The sequence below is a fragment of the Miniopterus schreibersii genome, assembly GCF_964146895.1.
Source record: "Miniopterus schreibersii genome assembly, chromosome: 8".
Classification (NCBI taxonomy): Eukaryota; Metazoa; Chordata; class Mammalia; order Chiroptera; family Miniopteridae; genus Miniopterus; species Miniopterus schreibersii.
Genome location: NC_138109.1, coordinates 59,447,493 through 59,471,953, shown reverse-complemented (window position 1 = coordinate 59,471,953; position 24,461 = coordinate 59,447,493). Strand labels below are relative to the sequence as shown.

The window sequence follows — 24,461 nt, the reverse complement described above, 5'->3', positions numbered from 1 at the left end:
GTTACAGGTTGGTCCCCGGTTAGGGCACATACAAGAATCAACCAATGAATGCATAAATAGGTGGAACAGTAAATCAGTGTTTGTTTCTTTCTTCCTCCCTTCCTCCCTTCCTCCCTTCCTCCCTTCCTCCCTTCCTCCCTTCCTCCCTTCCTCCCTTCCTCCCTTCCTCCCTTCCTCCCTCCCTCCCTCCCTCCCTCCCTCCCTCCCTCCCTCCCTCCCTTCCTCCCTTCCTCCCTTCCTCCCTTCCTTTCTTTCTCTTTCTATCTATCATCATCTATCTATCATCTCTCAGTAAAAAAATAAAACAAAAGTAGGAGGGAAATCAATAGAGAGGGGCATCTCTGAAACCAGAGAGAGAGACTTTCCGATTCTTGGCTCATCAGTTTTTAGTGTGTGGTACTGAAAAGGGCATTTGCAGAGATTTTTGTGATGGCTGAGGGTAAAGCTTTCTTAATCAAATAAGGAATTTCATAAAATATAATCTTCCTTGATTATGTTTTGAATTATATTCCTTTTAAAGCCTGGGTCCAAATTATGCTTCTCAGAGTCAATTTGAGTCTTTTCCATCTAATTTAGATAGTCTTCTTTTGTTATTCACCAAGCTACCCAATATATAACACTGTTTTTCAGTGCTATATATTCTTTTTTTTTAAACATTTTTTAAAATATATCTTTATTGATTTCAGAGAGAGGAAGGAAGAGGGAGAGAGAGAGATAGAAACATCAATGATGAGAGAGTCATTGATTAGCTGCCCCCTGCACGCCCCTGACCGGGAATCGAACCCCGATCGCCTGGATCCTAGGTCGATGCTCAACCACTGAGCCACGCCTGGCCGGGCTCAGTGCTATATATTCTTAAGTATGAGTCCAGTTTCTTCACCTGTGCCAGGACTTTGAAATATAGTCAATTATTTAGAAAACCTTATTTTTTTCCATCAAGTAATTCAATTTTTAAATGCTAGTTTTTTTTAAAAAAAAAAAAGATACAGTAACATAGTACTCAAACTAGGAACATTTGAAAATGTGCTCCACAAATTTACTGTCAATTAAAGGAGATTTGATAAAAGATGAACAGCTAGCTCTCTCAGATTTACAAATACTAAAATTTGTACATTGTTGTTGGAAGTCTTTAGTGCAGTAAATCATGTGCTTTTCATGGACCATATCTCATAGATGCAGTTGGACCTGAGATAATCAGATTTTTACTCCCCACAAGTTGGACAGCTGAAATGTCATGCCAATAATACGTGTCAAAGACTTAGTGCTCCTTTGCTGCCTGTCTGATTTAGGTTGTTGTGGTCAGTCTGAGGAACCTGTGATATGATAAGATAGCATTCATTAGGTCATGTGGTTTGCAAGTGCCCAATCTTACCTAAGCAGCCTGTGAGCACTCAGAATGAGGAAGAGAGGGATACTGACCTTGTCTGTTTGAAAGCCTATTTTGTGTTCAGCAACAAAACGTGACACTTGCATGGTTTGTGTATGTATATTATGTGTTTTTAAAATTATTTTTTCATCAGGAGTTAGTTTTAGTTTCTGGGGGGGGGGGGAAATGAATGCTACAAATGCATTCTTTTACTTAATACTTCAATCTAAAGCATTAAAACTTTTATTGCAAATATTTTCTGCCTACTTAAAATGAAGCTCTAGATCAGGGGTGGGGAACCTTTTTTCTGCCAAGGGCCATTTGATTATTTACAACATCATTTGAGGGCTATACAAAATCATCAACTTAAAAATTAGCCTGCTATATTTAATTAACTAATCCTAATGTGATGGCTGAAACAGCTTCTCTTTGGTGAGGCCTTGGCAGGGCCAGACCAAATGATTTCACAGGCTGAATACGGCCGGTGGGCTGCACGTTCCCCACCCCGCTGTAGACAGTAGCCACCATTTCTTTTTCTGTTGAGGGAAAAAATTGGATGTTGAAAATTAACATTGTTGGTGAATTATTTAAATTCAATTACATTTTCTACATTTCCTAAATAGAAAATTATTTATTTTCAATCTGGCAATATCTTCATTGGAAACACACCTACAAAATAAATACACACAGAGACACACACACATACACATACACACACACACCTTTATTGACATAAAATTCACATAAAATACAGTTAACCCATTTAAAGTGTACAGTTCAGTGGTTTTTAGTATATTCACATTTTTATCACTCTAAAAATTAATCCCACTTCCATTAGTAGTCACTCTTCATTTCCTCCAAGCCCCCTTCACCCAGCCCTAGGCAACCAATAATCTATCTTTATAGATGTCCCTATTTTGGACATTTCATTTAAATGGAATTATACTCTGTCATTTATGATTGGTTTCTTTTACTTAGGATAATGTTTTCAAAGTTCATTCATGTTATAGCATATATCAATATTTCATTCCTTTTTATTGCCTAATAATCCATCATATGGATATCCCACATTTTATATCCTATGTATCAGTTGATGAACTTTTGACTTATTTCCACTTTTTGGCTATTATAAATGCTGCATGCATTCATTTACAGGTTTTTTTGTAAGCACATTTTCATTTGTCTTGAATATGTTCTTACTGGAACTGCTGGGTTATATGGTAACTCTCTCTTTAACCATTTGAGGAACTACCATATTGTGTCCCAAAGTAACTGTATCATTGTACCTTCCTACCAGCTGTGTATGAAGGTTCCAGTTCCCTACATACTTGCCAATACTTTTTATTATCTCTCTTTTTTATTGTAGCCATCCTAATAAGTGTGAATGTCACCTCATCTAGGTTTTGATTTGTATTCTGATGGCAAATGATATTGGGCATCTTTTCATATGCTTTTTGGCCATTTATATCTTTAAAGAAATATTTCTTCAAATCCTTTGCTCATGTCATAATTAGGTTGTAGGAGTTCTTTATATATTTTAAATTCTAGTTCTTTATCAGGTAAATTATCTAAAATTTGGTTAAGTGATTGGATAGACTGTTAAAACCTATTATTTAGCTTTAGAGAGAAATGATTCCTCTTAAAAGAATTCAATCCAGATAGAAAAGTATTTCGTGTTCATGAGGATGTTTTGCTAAAGGTTTCAGTTTTTTCAGTGCTTCAGCTAAAGGTTAAATCAAATGAAATGTACAGGGTACTTTGATGTAGCTTTAAAAGTTCAGAGTGAAACAAATGTGAAGTGATTTATTTCCTGTAATTGGTCATAAATTTACATAGAGCCTCATATATTCCTAACCTCATCACCATTGACATTAGACTACCATCTAAATAATGTTAATGGTTTCAATTTTATCAAGATATGTCAGCTGCCAGGAAGAGGACAATGCAGTTTCGTTTTGTTTGACCCAGTATACTGGATAAATCTAAGTATGCACTATAGAAAGACTGAGTTCTTTGTAAATGACTTTTATTTCTTCCCCCCTCTCCTTCTCTAGTGACAAATACATAGTATAAATTTCTTCAATTTCAAGCTTTCCACCTTTTTCACTTATTAATATGCATACATATTTTTCTTTGCTTCTAAAAATGGGAGTTTTAACTATTGCATTTCATACATTTAACATAGAATCTATACTTTTTTTAAATTTTAAGTGTTTTATCTGGTTTTAAGAAACGTTTTACTTAGCTTACAGCCAGAAACATTTTCAGCATTGTCTATTTTATATTATTTTAATAGTAAAATTCTTGAATTTCTAAAAAAATCTTTTAAGCACTGTAGGTCTGAATTTGGCTTGGCTCTTGTCTCTCTGTAACGCAATGATCAAAAAGCCGTGACCTCCAATTGATCACTTTTATTGGTTTCCTGTTCTGATTCACTGGAAATCTTTTGGTTTGTGTGCTTGTTACTAGTTTTAATCTTTGTCATGTGTATAATTCCATTTTTAAAGAAGCTGAAAGTTGAGAATAAATTTAGCATACCATTTCCCATTTGTATTTATTTTAAAATTTGGAAACTGAGAAAATAAAGAATTTCTATAAAGAATTCAACAAAATTACTGATTAAACTTTCAGGGAGGAAATTAAAGCCTCTAGAACTTAAAAATACAAATCTATGTGATTATTGAAGTTTATGTCCATCTTTCTATATAAAGTATAGCGTTTATTTAAAATGTTATATAATGTACATCTCTTAAAGAAAAGTTACATTTAGTTTTACAGATTGATTATACAAACCCAAATGTACAAGTAGGAGCTTTTATAATCTGATATGACTCAGTCTTGGAAACTTACTGCAACTGTTTTGCACTTCACTTGGTGGTATCACATGACTCACTTCAGTGGTTTAAACCCTGTCTAGTAGTGATCAAAGTTCATTTGGTTAGGGGTTTTTTTGTGTGTGTGGATGATTTTTTTCCACTTTGTTGTGGATTGATAGTCTTTCAAAATACTCAGTGCACTCCTCCTCCTTACTCTTGAATCTGAAAAGTGGTAGTGGCACCAGCCAGCCTCCAATCACACACAGGGGAGAAAAATGTGAACTTGAAATAATATGCATGGAAGTACTTTTAACTGGAGAGCATCACATAAATCTAAGAGTTTTTACAATTTTCCTTTTTCAATTACAGTTTACATTCAATACTATTTTGTATTAGTTTCAGGTGTGCAGCACAGTGGTTAGACAATCATCTACTTTACAAACTGTTCCCCCTGATATTTCCAGTACCCACCTGGCACCATACATAGTTACTACAGTATCATTGACTCTATTCCCTATGCTGTCCTTTACATCCCCGTGACTATTTTGTAACTGTCAATCTGTACTTCTCAATCCCTTCACCTTTTTATCCAGTCCTCCAAACCCCCTCCCCTCTAGCAACCACCAGTCTGTTCTCTGTGTCTGTGAACCTGTTCAGTTTTGTTTGTTCTTTTATATTGTCTTTAGATTCCATATATAAGTGAAATCATATGGTATTTGTCCTTCTCTGACTTACTTATTTCATATCTAAGGGTTTATTATTAGTTCTATCACCCCAGTATGTTAAAATTGAGGAAGAATATAACCTGTGTGTATTTTTAAAACCAATCATAAAAATCAACCCTAACTTTCTCAAGTTACCAGTATTCTGTGATGTGCTGAAAGAAAGCAAAGGCATAGAGAACATCTCCCCTCCATTCACATGGGCACTAGCTCAGGTGATAAAATTTTCTTAGCACCGATTTCTCTATTGTTTACTAAGAAGTTATATTTAAAGTCTATAAATCTCCAAAACTACAACACTTCTCTGTTTTACAAAAGAAAATTCTGTCTTAACCTTTAGTGGTTTAGTTTAGCTAATGAAGTAGACTAACAAAAAAAAATTTAAATACTTATATACCCTTGATGATTATGGATATTCCTATGGGAATATCCATCCCTGCAGGCTCTCCCTGCTTTAAAATTGTAATGATACTGTTTCTGTGAAATAGCTGTAATAGTTTTTTAATGCTCTTTTTTAGTGTTTGAATTTTTACTATCATGTAGTTAGAAGCTCTGCTGTTTCCTGTCAAAACCTATGTTCATCAGACTATGAACATGACAGTTTCCTGTTTTCTTATTAACTATACTGCATTTCATGCTTTATTCTTTAAAGTTATATAATACCTTAGCTTACCACTTTCCTTTCTTATCGCTAAATGTTTTCTTAGGTCAGCATTGTTTAATATGCGCTGAGAAATCCTGAAGTCTCATCTCTTTGTTGATAGTGAGAGGTTATGATTTTGTTAACTTTTTAAGTTATAATGAGTATGTCAGAATGTCTTCAGTATTATTTAAATAAATTCTGTGTGTTTTTACTTTTTTTACTCTGTCTCTTAATGCATAACATGATGAAGCAGTCCACATCAGGTAAGAAATAGTACATTATTTGGATCTTATGTATATATTAGTGCTCCCATCTATCTGCTTATTAATACTTTCATTCAGCATTTAAGAGGATGGGATGAGTAGTCAGTACCTGAGGGATTTTTTCAAGAATCATGCCCTCTTTTCAGTGTATTTAATCAACATTTCTCATGTTCCAACCCTCATCAAGTCAGAATGCTAGGTTCTAAGATACAAAAATGATAAGAAACAATCCCTCCCACAGGGGCTAACAGAAGAGGTAGGATATAAGTACAGCAATCAGTCACTCTATATTTTTCCAGGCACTGCTAATTTTAAATATTGGATTCCAGTGTTAAACCACATATAATTTGAAAAAAACTTAAATAGTTTTGTTTTTATGTTGTTGAGTTATTTGGGGGTTTTGTTCTGGTGAGTGTAACTACTTTATAATCAAGATGATCAAGCTACAAATAAATTTGGAAGCATAGTGTAGAGGTTTTATTGATGACCTTATTCTTGAAATACAACTAAACAAATAACTGAAACCAAGAAACTCAGTATGCATGGTGGGAAGTGTCTGTTTTTAGATTTATACCCTGCCTTGTTTCCCACAGATTTTTGAGGGAGTTTGCATCAATACTTATAATACAAAACTAACTTAATATGAGGTTGATTAAATTAAGTGAAATTGCTGATACTTGCCTTTCACTTACAAGAATAGCAATAGCATTTGGTTCAATATAATAGTTAAAAGAATCAATCCTAAAGCAACATCTAGTAAAATCAGAGTTCATATTATCACATAAGAATGTACACAGTATCAGATGGAAGTGGGGAGGCAGCAGGCAGGGTCTGCAGAGTTCATATTATCACACAAGAATGTACACAGTATCAGATGGAAGTGCGGAGGCAGTGGCTGCCGGGCTGCCGAGCCCTGTTATTGCAGTGGCTGCTAGGCTGCTGGGCTGCAAACCATGAGGGTCCTGTGAAGGATGGGGCAGCCCACCGATGTTGATGGCTGCTGACTGATCAGGGTGGAGGTTGCTGGAGGTTGGAGTGGCTGCAGCAATTTCTTAAAATGAGACAACAATGGAGTTGGCCATATCAATTGATTCTTCCTTTCTTGACCAACTTCTCTGTAGCATGCAGTGCTGTTTGATAGCATTTTATCCACAGTAGAACTTCTTTCGGAATTGGAGTCAATCCTCAAACCCAGCCACTGCTTTATCAACTAAGTTTATGTAATATTCTAAATCCTTTGTTGTCGCCCTGGCCAGTGTGGCTTAGTTGGTTGGGCACTGAAAGGTGGTCAGATCCATTCCCAGTCAGGGCACATACCCAGGTCAAGGGCTGACCCCCGGTAGGGGACATGCAGGAGGCAGCCAGTGGCTGTTTCCCTCTCAAATTGATGTTTCTCCCTCCTCCTCCTTTCCTCTCTCTCTCCAAAAAAAAAAAAGTTAATTTAAAAAAATCTTTGAAGAAAAAAAGTAATAAATTTTTGTTTGTCATTTCAACAATCTCCACAGGATCTTTAGGAGTAGATTCCAGCTCAAGAAACCACTTTCTTTACTCATCCGTAAGAAGCAGCTCCTCATTTGTTAAAGTTTTATCATGAGATTGCAGCAATTCAGTCAGATCTTCAGGCTCCACTTTCAATTCTAGTTTTCTTGCTGTTTCTACCACATCTGCATTTACTTCCTCCACTGAAGTCTTGAATTCCTCGAAGTCATCCATGAGGTTCAGAGTCAACTTCTTCAAAAACTCCTGTTAATATTGATATTTTGACTTCCTGTGAATCATGAATGTTCTTAATGTATCTGGAATGGTGAATCCTTTTCAGAAGGTTTTCAATTTACTTTGCCCAGATCCATCAGAGGAATCACTATCTGTGGCACCCATAGCCTTATGAAATCTATTTCTTAAATAATAAGACTTAAAAGTCAAAATTCCTCCTTGATCCATGGGCTGTAGAGTGAATGTTGTGTTAACAGGCATGAAAACAACATTAATCTCGTACATCTCCATCAGAGCTCTTGGGTGACCAGGTGTAGTGTCAATGAGAAGTAATAATTTGAAAGGAATATTTTTTTCTGAACACAAGCAGAGTAGGTTTAGCATAATTCTTAAAGGCCCTAGGATTTTGGGAATGGTAAATGATCATTGGCTTCAACTTAAAGTCACCAGGTGCGTTAGCCCCTAACAAGAGAGTCGGCCTGTCCTGTGAAGCTTTGAAGCCTGACATTGACTTCTCTCTAGCTATGAAAGTCCTTCCTACATGGCATCTTCTCACAATATAAGGCAGTTTTATCCCGGCCGGTGTGGCTCAGTTGGTTGGGTGTCGTCCTATGCCCTGAAAGGTATGTGTCTTTCAAGACACAGAGTTAGTAGCTTTTGTCAGATTCCTAATCCTACCATTGACCCCAAAGAGATGTCAAACAAAACCAACAAAACAAAGAGAACACTCCCTAGAGCAATGGTCCTTACCCTGGGTTGTGCATCAAACCTGTTCAGATTTGTTGAACCTACACATTCCTCGACCCTACCAGGAGAAAGTTTCAGGAAAAGATGTTTAAACTGAGTGCTCCTTACTGGAGGGTGGAGTTCGCCCAGCTTGGTTGTACTGCTGAGAGATGGTGTCTGTTTGTTGTAATTACCAGACATACACAGGAGATGTCCGTAGTTCAGAAGCACTTTTGTCCTGAATGATTAGGAGTTCCATTTCAGGTTTGTCAGCTCCTTTCTGACTCAGCCCTGTTTCATTGGAACAGAGGATCTACCACAGTGATTCTCAAACTGAGGATATCAGTATCCTGAGATACTTCTTAAAAATGTAGGTTCTGGGATTTCACTCTCCGATTTTGATTCCTTAGATCTGGGAAGCAGTTCTGCATTTTTAATAGGCATCCTCTGTTATCCTGATGCAGATGATCAGTGGACCATATTTTGAGATCCGTAAATCTAAGTTGGCTACCAGTAATGTCCCTGAAAGTTTTTGGGGGGACAGTTGGGTTGAGAAGTTCAATTATCTGCTTTTTGTTGCTGTTTAAATATAATCAGTTCCTGAAGTACAGTAATAAGGATATGCAGTACAGCTCTGAGATCTAGACACCCAAGGCTTTGTGCTTTAGAGGGCCCAGCTCTGGTTTTCCTCCAGCCAAATCCCACTTCCCAGGGAGAGAAGTCCCGGAGGACATCCCGCCCTGGAGTCCAGCCCCTCCCAGATCACCCTCTGCGTACTCAGCACCCTGGAATTCCGTTCCCGAAGTCCATTTTCCTCCTCAGTCCAGGGGATAACTAAGTAATAGCTTCGGTTTTACCAAATAGTCTCTTACCTTCAACTTTTCCTTTTGTCCACCAAAAAAATTCCTCTTTGCCTTTGCTATTCTAGATTAGCAGTTCTCAAATAAAGAAGCATTAATTGCATCTCCTTTGACATTGAGGAAGTGACCCCTCAACTTATAGTTATTTTTATATAATATTTGAGGCTGCTTATTAACATCTGATTTGAGGCTGCAGTGTTTTAAAAATTGCAATAAATTTTGTGAGAGCAGAGGAAAGCTACAACTTTCCAAACAACTGGGAAGTTGTGGTTCCTCTGCTGTGCTCCTCCTTCCTAACAGCCAGGAAGAAGGAAGACACGTGTTCCCTAGCATTTCTTCAAAAGGGTCTGGGGAAAAGAGAGAAAGGAAGAGATTAACTGACATAATTTAACACTTGGAGCTATAAATCATGTGTTGCAATATGGTGATAGGATGTTGCATCAGAATGTGGCAGTTGTAATGCAGTGTGTATCACAACCGTGGGGAGGCTTTGTGGTACTCTGTGCCTTTTCCCTGTAGATTCAACTCCAAGTTTGTATCCCTTCTGCCCTGCCAAGGAGAAGGGTGTTATTTTAGTTACATTGTACCTCACTACAATGTTGTTCTCCTGGCCTAGGGCACAGGGATTTCTTTATGGGTGCAAGTTCTCCTGAGGCAGACATCATTGTACCGAGTCCCAGCACCCCTCTGAGTCCTGTTGTCACATACTAGCGGGGGAGTGTTAGGTTTCTTCACATCTTCCTGGAAGTCTGTAGGGAAACCCGGGAGGTGTTATGGCAAAGCTGTAATGTATTTACTCTCAGAACCGTTAGTTTTGAAAGTGTATGTAATATTTCCTGAATATTTCGCATTGCCTTTATCTCAAGATTTGAAAGATAGTAAGTGGCCAGGAATTTGTCCCTGAGAAACAAAATTGAAGATTTATAGTAGTGATAAGGGTAGGAGAATGGAGTCTATTTCAGCAATATTCTTGATAAAGCAGGTTTTGGTAGTTAATTATTTATTATTGTTTTGCATTTTTAATGTAACGATATCAAAATTAAATTTTATATTTGAAGCATAAACTCTTGAGCACAGGGCAAATGTCTTAATTACATGGCAGTATAAGTAGTAGTATCCATGGTGGTGGGTTTGGGAATTTAAAGGAACTTAGGCAGAGAAGTGACAGATGATGAAAAGAAATAACCTTGAATTCTGATAAAACTGGTTTTGGAGAATGTGGTTTAGATAAGTGACAGTGGGTTTTTCAGTACTGAACTCTAGAATTAGTGAGACTTGCCCACCCAGTAGCATTTGATCTCCACAACCCTTCCCCCTTGAGGGTCACACCCTATAAAACTCCAGGGATAGAGAAACAGAGCCTGGCTCCCAAAGATTTTGGAAAGAGGGAAAAATAGCTGAGCAATACGTGCAGTTCCTCTTCCCTACTCAGTGGTGAGAGAAGTCACTCCTCCCCAGGAAAGGAGTAGGGGAGAGAAGGCAGAACTGTTAGACATTACTGCCATTCCCCACACAGGGGGAAACTGCCTTAGTGGGAGGAAGCATTCCTGCCCTACAGAGTGATAGTGGTGGTGGCTCTTAGGCTATTGTAACAGGACATTAAAACCAATTTTAATGATTTGTAAAGGAGACGTGCTCTTAAGACAGTGTGTGCTGTGGCCTGGAGTGTGGTCTTTAAGTGCATGTCTTCTAGGGATGCACACTGAAATGTTGACAGGTGAGCTGATAGGATGTCTGCGATCTACCTCAGAATAACCCAGGGACTGGAGAGGTATGTAATGAGGTTAGCCATGCTGTGTTAGTTGTTGAAATTAGGTGAGTTGTGTGCCCTTAGCAACTTGCTCTACTTAAGTCTCTATTTCCTAATCTCTGAAGTGAGGATAACAAAATCTACCATATAGTACTGTTATGATGATTTCAATTAAAATAACAAGGTATGTGCCTGTTATGTAACACACAGGTGCGACTCGAAAATTGGTAGTTACTGTTATACCTATAAATGGGAAAAGATCAAGGTTTCCCCTTCCTTAAACATGAAATGTTTGCTTTCTTGGTGGGGGCGTGTATGTATTTCCCCCAGTTGAGTGTGTTAACTTGGATTTTGTTTTGACAGCTCAGATGCCTAAAAGGCCAGAGGGGCTTCTCGGGCCAACCCCCTTTTGATGGAATCCACATTGTCAACCATTTAATAGGAGATGACGAATCAGTCCATTCCTCGGATGAAGATCTCATAGAGAATTCCTTACGGGAGAGTGGCATTGGTTTTCCTTTGCACAGAAAGTCTGGCGCAATGTCTTTGGACCCTGCTGTGACAGATGGTAGTGAAAGCGAAACAGAAGACAGTGTGGTGGAGACCAGAAAGAGCAGTCAGGTGGCTCAAAATGAACAGCCCCCAAGGAAAAGAGAATCGTACTCGACCACTGTCTGACCATCACTGTGAACCTAGACTGTGGATATTTTTTAAGGGATCAGTTATATGATTAAGGGTTTGGGGACAGATCTGTTTCATATGTACATATATGTATTTTTCAATCTTATCTGCCTTTTTGTCTTTGCCAAACCTTCACCACTGACTGACCATTGCCATAAAGTAGACTGAAATATGGTTAATGTGAAAAATAAGGATTCTAGCAGTATTACTGAATATTAATGTTTCATGTAGAAAATGCAATTATATCTATATGTGAGAACCATTTTGAAGTTCTGAACTATGGAAAATTTAATTTTCTTCAAACAAAACTGTTCTTGTGCAATATTTTATGCTCAGTTAACATATTGTATATTTTATCAATTTGCTTTCAGGGCAGCTGTCTACAAACATTTGACCAAGACATACATCTGATTTATTTTGTGCTTTTGTGTTTGAGGGACTTTTTATTTTTCTCAGTTGAAATTACTGCTTTATTAGTGGGCCACTGAAAGTTCCCAAACACAGTGTCTTTTTTCCATATATATATTTTAAATACAAATTAATGATTTTCTGTCTTGAGAGTTTTAAGTTTTGTTTGAATATCTAATTTTTATGTGCATATGATACTTCCATATATTGTGTGTCAGAGCAGTAAGTTAACTACAAATATATTGGGTTTTTGTACATAATTTATAAATCTGCATCACCCAACATTGAACATCATTTTATATGGAGAATGTACATGTTGCAAAATGACTGCCTTTTGCATTCTAACAGGACTTCTGTAAATACAGAGTTAAAAGGAAATTGAAAATAAAACCAAACACTAATATTTTAATAGCTTTAGTATTTTGCTTAGCATTCAACAGCAGCAGATTCATAACTGGTTGCTTGTTCAAAAACACTATTGGTGAAGTCTTTTAACTTCATATGTATGAAACTAATAAATTGTCCATGATTAAAGAGGTTAGAGCACACATTACTTAGTGCTAATATTCTGCTTAATATAAATTAAGCAATGGACTAAAGTCCGAGATACACAACAATAATATCTGCAAATAATCTATGAGTATTATCTTCAGATTCTCTAATTACTAATCTATAGATAAAGCCATAAGAGTTCTTTCCTACCAATTCTTCCTATTTTTTTAAATCATCTAGACTTTTTTTTCCTAGGAAAATTACACTTACACTATGGAAAAGACAACAAGAATGTGTTAACTGGATGCTGTCCACTCTTATTTTCAGCAGCAGCCTATGAAAAATAGCCTTGGAGGGTAAAAGGGGTAGGTAGAATTCAGTATATATGGAGATATAATTTTGCACAATATGTTACAAGCAGAAAATATATATATTACAGAATGGCGTATAAGAGGCAAAATTAGTTTTCTGTCTAAAGCCAGGAGTTAAGCCTTATGCATCTCTATGGACTAGGTTCCTCCAGCAAGCCTTTTGTAGATATTCGCTTGGGAAAGGAGATTGAAAAGATGCATCTGTGTCTGTAGCACCAGGTTAAATTCTAGTGGTTAAGTAATGTACTTGTGGTCACAAGTTAGTAAGTAGCAGAGCCACGATTGTCATTCAGATCTCTCTGACACCAAAACATTTGAAAAGGTTTAGCTAATGAATTTCTCGATTCCCAGCTTTTCTGACCAATTAATGTGATTTTAAATAAGTTTAAATCACATTTCACAGCTTGTGAGTGTAGATATTACTACTAGAATTGCCTGACTGGTGCTTTGGGGGTTCATCACTGTCAGCCTAGAGGCTGTTGATGCCTAAGTGAAATGGGATGATTCATGGCCACATGATTGCTTTGACACCCACATCAAGAAATCTGAATGATCTAGACCACAGGTCAGCAGCTATGAGCCAATTCCAGCCGGCTGCCTGTCTTTACATGACCTACAAGTGAAGGGTATTTTTTTACATTTTCAAATAATTGAAGGGAAAAAATCAAAATAATATTTTGTCACATGAAATATAAATTTCAAATTTTAGTATTGATAAAGTTTTATTGAATACTCATTTTTATCCATTATTTATTGTCTGTGGCCACTACTATTGTGTTACATGGCAAAGCCGAGTAGCCTAAATCATCTACTGTCTGGCTCCTTAGAGAAAAAGTTGGCTGACCCTTGATGTAGATACTGTAAAATGTAAGCTAGCTTCTTCAGTTTGTGTCAATAAAAAATTGGACCATTGGCTTTTGCTGTTGAGGTAATAGTTTAGAAACCTAAAATTTCTTAGTGGATCTTGTACTCAGAACTATTCAAAATGAAAAGTGTGCCAGCTGTTTTATATCATGAAGTCTTTGACGCCATAGACAAATTTGGAAGGCTATCTGTACCTTTGGAAATGGAGAAAGAAAGAATCCAGAATCCCAGCTCTGCTCGTTAAAGTACGAGTGATTGGCCTTTAGGGTAAGCTTCATGGAGTCAGTGTTATCATTTGACTTTAAAAGAAAGAACACCTTTCTGTAATCATGTTTGAATTCTTAACTTCGAAAGATATTCTTAGAGAATTTCCTAAGTACTGTTTCTGGTTAGGAATTAGGTATTAAAAGAATCATGGTAAGTAAACTTTAATCCGTTAATACTCTTGTAATTTGGACAATAAAAAATGAGAAACAGTCTTCCCATTCAAGATGTTCAATTCAGATAGTCCTTAGAAGAGTTCAAAATCTTCCTGACCTTTCGGATGCAATAGTATACTATGCTCTGATTTTACTCCATTTCATTCAAATTAAAACTTAGAGGCATTAGACAGTGTTTTCTTGATAGATTTTAATTAGCGTCTAGTATTTTGTCATTTAAATGTTATTCAGTTAAACAGAGTTGAGGAATATTGGGGCAGGGAGGAAGTGAATGAAATAAATATTTAAAATTTTTTTAGAATGTACTCCCTTGGTCTAGTCACCTTCCTAGTGTCATTGCCATCCTAGGCTGAAAGGCTGAGAGTAGAGGCTTACAAGTGATCTGAATAAAATGGAAATTGTATTGAGGTAATGAAACAGAACTTTTAGATCAAAATATTTCAACAGCCTTTTAAAAAATTAGTAGTAAATTTTTCATCCTGGAAAAAGTCAAAGATGCAATTTTCACAATTTCTGCGTTTTTATTGATAAATATTAGGCACTCAGTGTTTGATGACTTAATTGAGACATCAAATCCCAACTAACTGGCTGGCTATTTTGGAAGAAAAAAAACCCCAACAACTTTTCTTGGCTCGGGATGCAACTTGTTACTCTCCAGATAGTGCCTTTGATTGAAAACAAGGTCTAGACCTTTTAAAATATTTTATTTCTGGCATAAGAAATTATTTGGTTCCTCAGTTATCCTTTATCTTTTACATAATGCACTATAATCTTCAGCTTTAAATAAGGAAGGTATATGAATCGCATTTTGGTAAACCCCTTTTATGCCAGCTTGATTATTGTAGAAGTAGACGTCTACAGCTAACATTTCACAAATCAGTGATTTACTTTTATCGGAACATTGAGCTTTAGCAAGAAAGTTCTTGATGCTCTATCATTAACAAAACAGTAAGTTTTAAAAATTAATTTTAAGTAATTTAATTCATTCTACTGAAATTAAAATTTCTGGTTAAAAGTTAAGTGGATGCTATTTATAATCCAAGTTTTTACATCACATCCATTGATCTACCTGTTCCCTCTTTTCACTCCAAAGAAGACATGATAGAATAATACATTAGGTATACTATAGAGATGCAGAATTATAATGTATTTCATTTTACTGTTGGAATTTCTAATTGTAACATTGTATGATAACCCGAAATATTTACTTGTGCCTTTGCTTTAAACAATTAAAGTTTTTCATTTTATAAGAATTTTTGTTTCCTTAAACTATTCAACTTAAAGGGGGAGATGCATCAAAACATTAAAAATAGACTAGAGCCCTGGCCTGCATGGCTCAGTGGTTATAGCAGTGGCCTGTGCAGTGGAGAGTCTCGGGTTCAATTTCGGGTTAAGGACACATACCTGGGTTGCAGGTTGGATCCCCGCCCCGGTCAGGGCACATGCGAGAGGCAACCAACTGATGTCCCTCTCCCCCTCCCCTTCCCCCTCTCCCTTTCCCTCTCCAAAACAATGGAAAAAATATCCTCACTCCTTGGGTGAGAATTAGAGAAAAACTCTATACAGGCAAGTGCCACTCATACAGAGATGCCTAGTCAAAGGAACCCATCAAATACCATGAATAACCAAGGTAATGAGGCAGCTCAGAAAGAAAATGAAAAATCTCCAGAAAATAAAAAGACATGGAAATATGTGATTTAAATGACAGAGAATTCAAGATTGCAGTTCTGAAAAAACGATGCAGAACACTAAAGAAAAAATGCTTGGCCTAACATCAGGTCCTCATTAGTGAGGTGTGTGCTCCGTGGGTACAGGGACTATATCCAGCTGGTCCACCTGTGTAATTAGTACCAGACAGAGAGGCTGGTCTGTGATATTTTCAACTTAACAAAAGGCCAAATACCTAGATTTGCTATCTCCTTCAAGAACATACTAATTTTTTGAAAATAGTAATAGAAATATTTTCCTCTCATTGTATTTTAGGTTATTAAATTAATTAGCAGCTAATTCAATAAATATAGGGTGACCCCAAGAAATGTATACACTCTTTAACAGCTGATAACTCACCTAATTTTGAAAATGAACTGTATGTTAATAAACACTTGACTTTATTATCATCCAAAGTACATTTTTTGGGACAACCCATATATTCAAATATATATCATCTGAATATACATATAGAGGTTATAAGAAGAAATGTATGCCTTCTGCATCTTTATCACAATGTTATTATCACTTAGTTCAGAAGCAGTAGTTCACTATAGATTCTGCTTTATTCCCAGAAGAATTTAAGGTACTTTTATAAAGGTACAGGAAATATGACAAGGTAGTTATAATCCAGGGTTTCTCCACCTTGTCACTATTGACATATGGGGCCAAATTATTGCAAGTGACTGTCCTGTACATTGTAGGATGTTTAGCAGCATCCCTGGCCTCTACCCACTAGATGACAGAAGCACGCCCGTTGTGACAACAGTAAATGTCTTCCTCAGGTCCTTGCTAAATGTCCTTGGTAGGGAAGGACTGAGAATGAAAATTGCCCCTGGTTGAGAATCTCTGATACAAATTTAGAAGTGAGTCAAAAAACAGCCACTAGACCAAAACTAAAAATACATATACCTATTAAAGATGGATCACAAATGTGGTGTCAGTGAGAAAAGTAAAACCCGAACCACAATGACATGCTACTTCACACTTACTAGGATGGCAATTCAAAACAAACAGACAAAATAACCAGTGTTGATAAAATTGATCATGGAAAAATTGGAACCTTGTACATTGCTGCTGAGAATGTAAAGTGCAGCCATTGTGGAAAAGTTTTGATAGTGCCTCAAAAATGCTAAACAGAATTACCACATGACCCAGCAGTTCCACTTCTGGGTATATACTCAGAAGAAAGCAGGGACTTAAACAGATATTTGTACACCAGTGTTGATAATAGCATTACAGGAGACAAAAGGAGCAACAAATGACCAACAGGTGAGTGGGTAAATAAAAGGTGGTATACATGTACATAAAATGGAATATTACTCAGCTATGAAGAGGAAAGGAATTCTGATACATGCTACAATATGGATGAATCTCAAAAACATACTAAGTGAAATAAACCAGACACAGTATGGTTTCACTGATATGAAGTACCTAGAATAGCAAATTCATAGAAATAAAGAAGATGTTAGCAGGGAATAAAGGTGTGGGGAAAGGGAATGGATATAGAGCTGCTGTTTGGGATGATGAAAAAGTTCTGGAAATGGATGGTGGTGGTGGTTGTACAACACCAAATGTATTTAATGCCACTGAATTGTACACTTAAAAATGGTTAAAATGGTAAAAAAAAAAAAGGGGGGGCATATTAAGATCTTAGCATCAGCTTATAAATTAAATATGTTCAAAGATGTACAGAAGAAAAAAAAACTAAAAATTATCAAACTTACCCATTGTATTTGCCCATGAAATAAAAATGGGTTTTTTTTTTAGAATTCTGGCACTAGACTGGGACTCAAGCTTTGTATTGATGAAACCTGGACAAGTCACAGAAGAGCTTCCTGGCCTTGCCCCTCCTGGAGGGCCTTCGCCACATTCCCACAAGGTTAGCCCCCCCCCCCCATTCAACTATCTCCTGCACAGGAAGCCTTTTCTGACCCTCCTTTTTAAAATGCCCCTTCCCAGCTTTATTTTTCTCCGTAGCATCGACGACCGTGATGGCCGATGCTTTTCACTGCTTCATTTGTTTCTGTTTGTCTGCCCACACTTGAATGCTCACTTTATGATTTTTGTCTCTACCACCCGTATTCAGAACAGTGCCTTAGCTCACAATAAATATTTGTTGAATGAGTGAATGAATAGTTGAATATATCACTGCACCTCAGTTGGTTCACTATTAAAGTGGGATAAACAACATCTGTGAAATACAGATGTCAGTGGAAAACCCAGAATCTCAATGCACCAGTCTGTCTCCGGAGTCCTCTAATTACTGAACTGCTCCTGCACAAGACATCAACCAGGGACTGTTGAGGCGGCAAAGATGAACCAGACCAACTCCTGGCTTCACACAGGAATGAGGGACACAAGGTACAGATATGATGCTATGGGGATTCAGAGATTATGAGCAGCTTGGGGCCTCCTTTGTACCCTTCCCCCGTCTCCCTTCTTGCCCATCCCAAAGCTCCACCCTGCACCAGACAGAGCAGGGACCATGATCCCTGTCACAACTGTTCTGTATGCCCCACTGTCTCCTCTCCAATGACCTGCTCTTACATAAGTGCTAATGTCTCCTGATTTGGATGTATGGCTACCTCTCTCCCTCACTCTAGATTTTACCAAAGATGTCTAGAAATGAAGCATCTTAAACCAGTGTGTAGGATTTTAGGCCCAGAGAACCTTTTTATGTTTATGTATTTTAAATTTATCTTTATTGTTGAAAGTATTACAGATGTCCCCTTTTTCCCCGCATTGATCCCCTCCACCCTGCATCCACCCCACCCTCAGGCCTCCCCCATACCAATGTCTGTGTCCATGGGTTATGCTTATAAACATATAAGTTCTTTGATTAATCACTCCCCACCCCCACTTTCCCTCTGAGGTCCCTTATTCTGTTCCATGCTTCTATATCTCTGGATCTGTTTTGTCAGAGAACCTTTTTTATATCCTCTTGAATTGGTTCTTAGAAGGTAGCTGCTACTGTGTCTTCACCCTCTTGTCACCCAGGGCTGAGCAATGTTTCAGAGACTGGAAAGGATCTTCTCTAAGGCTGTCCTCAGTAACAGGAGAGAGCAGGACAGGTGGAAAGAAACTGGTTGACTTTAAAGATGTTGTTTTCTCTGGTTTTTTTAAAAAAAGGAAATGCATACTGTACACATGAGAGACTCCAGGCTGAGAGATGCTGTGGCAGTTGAGGTGCACCTGGGAGCTCCTAACTGTTCCCTGCCTCTGCCTCAGGGGGCGGGACAGCAGCAGAGCCCCCCCCCCCAGCAGACCGAGCAGAGCAGCCAGTCCGGCTGCTGCCTCGCCAGGCCCAGCTGGCCTAGCCTGTGGCGTCACCTCTGCCCTTCCCACCCGGGACTGGACTCGGTGCCCCTCCTTGCTGTTTGCTGTACTTCTACCTTCAAGGCACAGTTGTGTGTGGACCTGCCCACCCTGCCCTGGCTGACTTCCCGAGGGGGGCAGAAGAGACATCTCCCCAGGGCCCTGCACTGTCTCCTGTTTCATATGCCTCACGGTCCAGCCTCTGCCCTTGTGCCCTTTACTGGAGCTCAGGAGTGGACCGGCCATGCTCCACTTACAAAGAGAGAATTTTAAAGCCTTTGGTGCGTGAATGAGTGTTCGTCTCTGCAGCCTCCTTACTACCAGCTAAGCCTCTGTCTGGCGAGGCTTTGGCTGCTCGGCCTAAAGGAGTCTCTGAGCCACATCCCTCTCTCCCGCCCCCTGGGCCAGGCCGAGCTGCTACCAGAACTGCAAGAGCAAACTCCCAGGTGAGGAAGTGGAAAACCAAACAGTGGGGAGTCATGATATGAAGCATAAATGTATAAATATAAAAGAAAAATGTCATGCATTCCGCCCCAGTTAAGCCTTAGTCAAAGCTGCCCTTTTTTGGCAAAGCGCCTTCCAGTTGTGTTCTTTGGAGGGATGTTCCTGGCCGACAGCCCCCCTGGCCGGTGCTGGGATTTGAGTAATCACAGGCCCAATTGGGGTGTGTGGGAAGGTGTGTTGTTTGGCCTGGCTCACAGCCCTTGACAATCTGTAGCTATTTTAAACGGATCCCGCAGCCTTTCATTTGCTTCACTAATTCCTCTAAAATAGAATTGTTTATTTGTGGGTCAGAATTGGAGAAGCTTCTTGTTCGTCACCACACGGCTTTTTGGCAGAATGGGGGACAGTGCATGTACCAGAGTCCCAAAGGGCTCAGCATGCAGGGGGCGCTCCGTGGGTGTCAGCTGAAGAGAAGCCACACGGGTGTGTGTAGCCTGACTCCCCAGGACCCGCACCCGCCGCTCGGCTCTCGCCGTTGCTTTGAGCGTCTCTTCCTCTGCCTGACTTCTCATCGGCACTCCAGTTCTTTATTTCCACTGTCTCCATGTTATTTCCACACAAATGTACCGCTTGAGGTGCTGGTGTGACAGTGTCTGCTTCCTCATTTCTGCCAGTGGTGGGAATGACACTAGCTGTTGTTACTGTCACCGTGCACCCTTAAATCTCAGTGGCTTACAGCATCATTTCTCATTCGTGCTACGCGGCCGCCACAGGCTGGGGGCTGCCCTAATCTCCCTTGTTTTCACTCCAGGACCCAGCTGATGGGCACTGCTGATGCTTACAGCAGAGGGGGATGGTGTGGTGAGGGACATGCTGGCCCCGGCTTCTGCCAGACCCTTACATACACACGTCACTCCCAGTCACATCTCACTGACTGAGGCATGTCACACCACTAAGACTCCCCCAGGGAGAGGCGATGAGTATTTGGAAACATAGTACTTAACTCGGTGCTGACAACTATTCTAAGTACGTTTCTCACTCACACAACATAAAATTCAGGCTTTTAAAATATACGATTATAGCATTCTTAGTACATGAACAGAATTGTGCAGCCATCACACCACTCACATCAACATATTTTCATCACCCCAGAAAAGAAACCCCATATCCATTAGCAGTCACTCTCTACTCTCTCCTCCCCACAGCCTTCACTATTACGAGGCAACTACTAATCTACTTTGTTTCTGTGGATTTGCCCATCCAGGGCATTTCATAGAAGTGGAATTATATATGCTCCCTTTGTGTTACACTTAGCATAATGTTTCTGAGACTCATTCATGTTGTGCCATGTATCAGTACTTCATTCCTTTTTTTCTGAGTAATATTCCAGAATATGGGTATTCCACATTTTGTTTATTTGTTCATCAGTTGATAAACATCTGAGTTGATACTAGTTTTTTTCTGTCATGAATGATACTGCTATGAACACTCATGTTCAAGTTTCTATGTACACATAAGATTTCGATTCTCTTGGGTATATACTTAGGAGTAGAATTTCTGGATCATATGGTAATTCTGTTTAACATTTTGAGGAGCTACCAAACTGTTTTAAGTGTCTGCAGTATTTTACAACCCCACCAACAATGTATGAAGGTTCCAATTTCTGCCCACCCTCATCAACACTTATTATCTGTTCTTTTTATTTTAGGCATTCTAGTGAGTTGAAGTGGTATCTCACTGTGGTTTTTATTTTGCATTTCCATGATGACTGATAATGTGGGCTACCTTTTCATGTGCTTATTGACCTTTTGTATATCTTCTTTGGAAATGTCTATTTAAATCTTTGCCCATTTTTTAATTGGGTTCTTTTTATTGTTGAATTGTGAGAATTCTTTGTGTATTCTGCACACAAGGCTCTTAGCATATATATGATTTGCAAACATTTTTCCTATTCCATGAGCTATCTTTTCACTTTCTTACTGTTCAATTTTTATTAAGTCCATCTTGTCTATTTTTTCTTTGGTTGCTTGTGCATTTGGTGTTACATCTAAGAAACCATTACCTAATTCAAGGTCACTATGTTTTCTTCTAGGAGTTTTATAGTTTTAACTCTTACATTTAGGTTGACAATCCATTTTTAATATGGTGTAGGGTAGAGGCAAAGTACATTATAAATCTTTTATTTTGGAATAATTTTAGATTCACAGAAAAGTTACAAAGATTGTACAGTTTCCATACAGCCTTCCCCTAGCTTCCCTAATGTCTAACATAACTATAGTACACTTGTCAAAATAAGAAATTATTCATGGTATTATAGTTTTAACTGAACTACAGACTTGATTCAGATCCCACCAGTTTTTCCACTAATGTCTTTTCTTTCTATTCCAGGATCTAATCCAGGATACCACATTGCATTTAGCTAGGTACTTTTTATATATTAAATCATTTAATCCTCACAACAGTATAAATATATTTCCTTTACAAATGAGGCAATGAAGGCATTGGAGAGCTTAAGTAACTTGTTCAAGGTTATGTAGCCAGGAAGTGATGGAATTGCTCTCATCTTCATCATTAATCCCAGATTACATCACATGAACATTCTTTAATATATTTAACCAACATTCTACTGTTGGGCATGTCTTCCCCACCATTGCCATGAAACTGCTTAAAGTAAGTGTGACACACACACATCTTTCTTTCCTTATGATATGTTGCTAAAAGCAGAATTTCCAGACCAGAAGGTCTGCATATTTTTAATACTTTTTTCCTGATACATATTGCTAATATGCCCTCCAAATGAAAATTCCCATTAGTAATATAAAAGAATGTTCTTTTTCCTATAGAACATACTTTTGGAAACAAATGATCTAATTTAAAGATGTATATTCATTATAAGTGAAAACTTGTGATATTAAGTACATTTGAGGGAATTTTTCTCTCTAATCTGATAGGTAGCTTTGTATATTGTCATATTCACATATATTAATCTTGTATTTTCACTAGTATGCTTCCAACCATCCTTAGAATGAATACTCTGGCTTATAAACCAAGTTACCTTTTCTCTGGCTTCACTAAGAGCATCCCCACCCTACAGCCATAACATGTAGGAATTAGATCAGGATGGCCGGGTCCTGAGAGCCTTCAAATACCTGGGGATTTATCATTAGCTGAATTTAAAATAAGCTGCTTTAAAAGTTGAAAATTCATAGCCAGTTGTCCCTGGAAATGAAGGTATCACCTTCTTAATACATGATTTGTCTAGGACTGCTGGGAAGCCTAGAAAACCTTAGTAGGATTAATGAAAAACCCAAATTTGGAATGGCCACCTAACCCTTATAACATTAAAAACCTTTGCCCGGCGGGCCTCATCCATGAAATAGGAATAATAATAATAACATTGCCTACCTCATAGGGTTGTTCTGTTGAATGAAATAATGTGGGAAAAGAACTTGGCACAATCTCATCATCAACAACCAATAAAAATTAGTTATTAGCTTGATTGACAAATTTCAAGCCTGAATTTCAGGCTAATAATATTGTACATAGGGAAGAGGCAGACTTTAGACATGACTTGTCTATTATATGCCAACATTATACTTTTTACGGCTTTGAAATTCCTCAACCTTTAGGTCTGTTGGCAGGAACTGAGCACAGGACAGCTACACTAGTTCAACACAGATCCACTCTGTCCTGCTGCTCCCTATTAACACTTATATTAAATCTTTAAAAACCTGAGAGATAAAACTGTTTTTGTAGATGAGTGAGACTACTCCTCTTTTGTTGGAAAAACTAAAACAGAAAAGCAAGCACTATTCCATATGCATATAAAATGATTCTTATTATCTCAGACTTGGAGTGCCTGATAAAACCCTCTTGGCTAATCACTGCCAGAAAGGTTAGATATTTGCAAAAATAAAATTACATTTGGTAAGTATTTGGTAGGTATTTCTCACCTTTTAACTGGTTCTTAATGTTATATAAGTAACTTTGTTTATTTACCGCCATGGATATTACAAATACTTCATCTGTAGAACGTGGCAGGAAGTAGCACTACTCAAGGTTAGGACTTCTGGGAGTGTTAATTAAGATTTTATTTTGGTGTTAATATTTAAAACTTTTTATGTTAAGGTTATGTTGATGTTGAATCTAGTTGGAATTATTTAGATGTCCATTGTACTATTCTTTAAACTTTTCTGTATTGAAAATATAAAGTTGGAAAAAGTATTTGGGCCATGTTCTGTGAATATGACCCTTTAGGGTCTCATGTGTGTGCTATGCAGACTCAAAACAATTTCTCTGGGGAAAGCTTACACCTGACTTTGGTTTTCCCTTATAGGTGAGAAAAGCCTTTTATATAGCCAGCTGTCCTTAGGTACCTCGGCTTTCATAGTAAGTCAAATTCTACCCTTGAATTGTCTATTAAGGCATATGGATCTGAATTCAGACAACTCAGAGTAGCTGCCATTCCAGGATTTAGCTGGGAGTATAATCCCACCCTGTCATCCAATATTTATTTTAAATACCCAGTAGGGAGAGCAATTTTCAGGGAGGATTATTTGAAGCACACATCAGCTTATTCACTTTTTCAGACAGTCTAGTCTAAAACATGCATGGATTAAACTAGATCACTAGACAGCTGCTTCCTTGCTAGCAATGCCAGAGTTTCCCAAAGTTTTTTTACCAAATTGTATTTTTATATGAATGTCAACAATGTATATTGAGTGTTGTGAGAAACAGCAAGTTTTGTCGCATTTATTTTAAAAATATATGAGAGCACGGTTCATTTATTTCACACAATAACCACTTCTTAGGATGCCAGAGAGAAATACTGTATCTAATCTTGGTACCAAGAATAGTTCATAGTAATAGTTAATCTC

The 24,461-nt window shown here is 38.0% G+C and overlaps 1 protein-coding gene across 8 annotated transcripts in view; it reads left to right on the top strand.

Annotated features, from left to right (window-relative positions):
- EVI5 (ecotropic viral integration site 5) overlaps positions 1-15,356 on the top strand; it is a 197,761-nt gene extending 182,405 nt beyond the window's left edge. For 6 of the 8 annotated variants that reach the window (XM_081144976.1, XM_081144979.1, XM_081144975.1 and 3 more), the window contains one exon: positions 11,223-15,356. In XM_081144976.1, coding sequence (XP_081001102.1) covers positions 11,223-11,537 — 315 coding nt within the window. In that variant the 3' untranslated portion in view covers positions 11,538-15,356. Of the gene's footprint in view, positions 1-8,446; positions 8,509-11,222 lie in introns of those variants that run through there. The other 2 variants (XM_081144982.1, XM_081144981.1) reach the window with 2 other exon arrangements.
- The last annotated feature ends 9,105 nt before the right edge of the window (positions 15,357-24,461 follow it).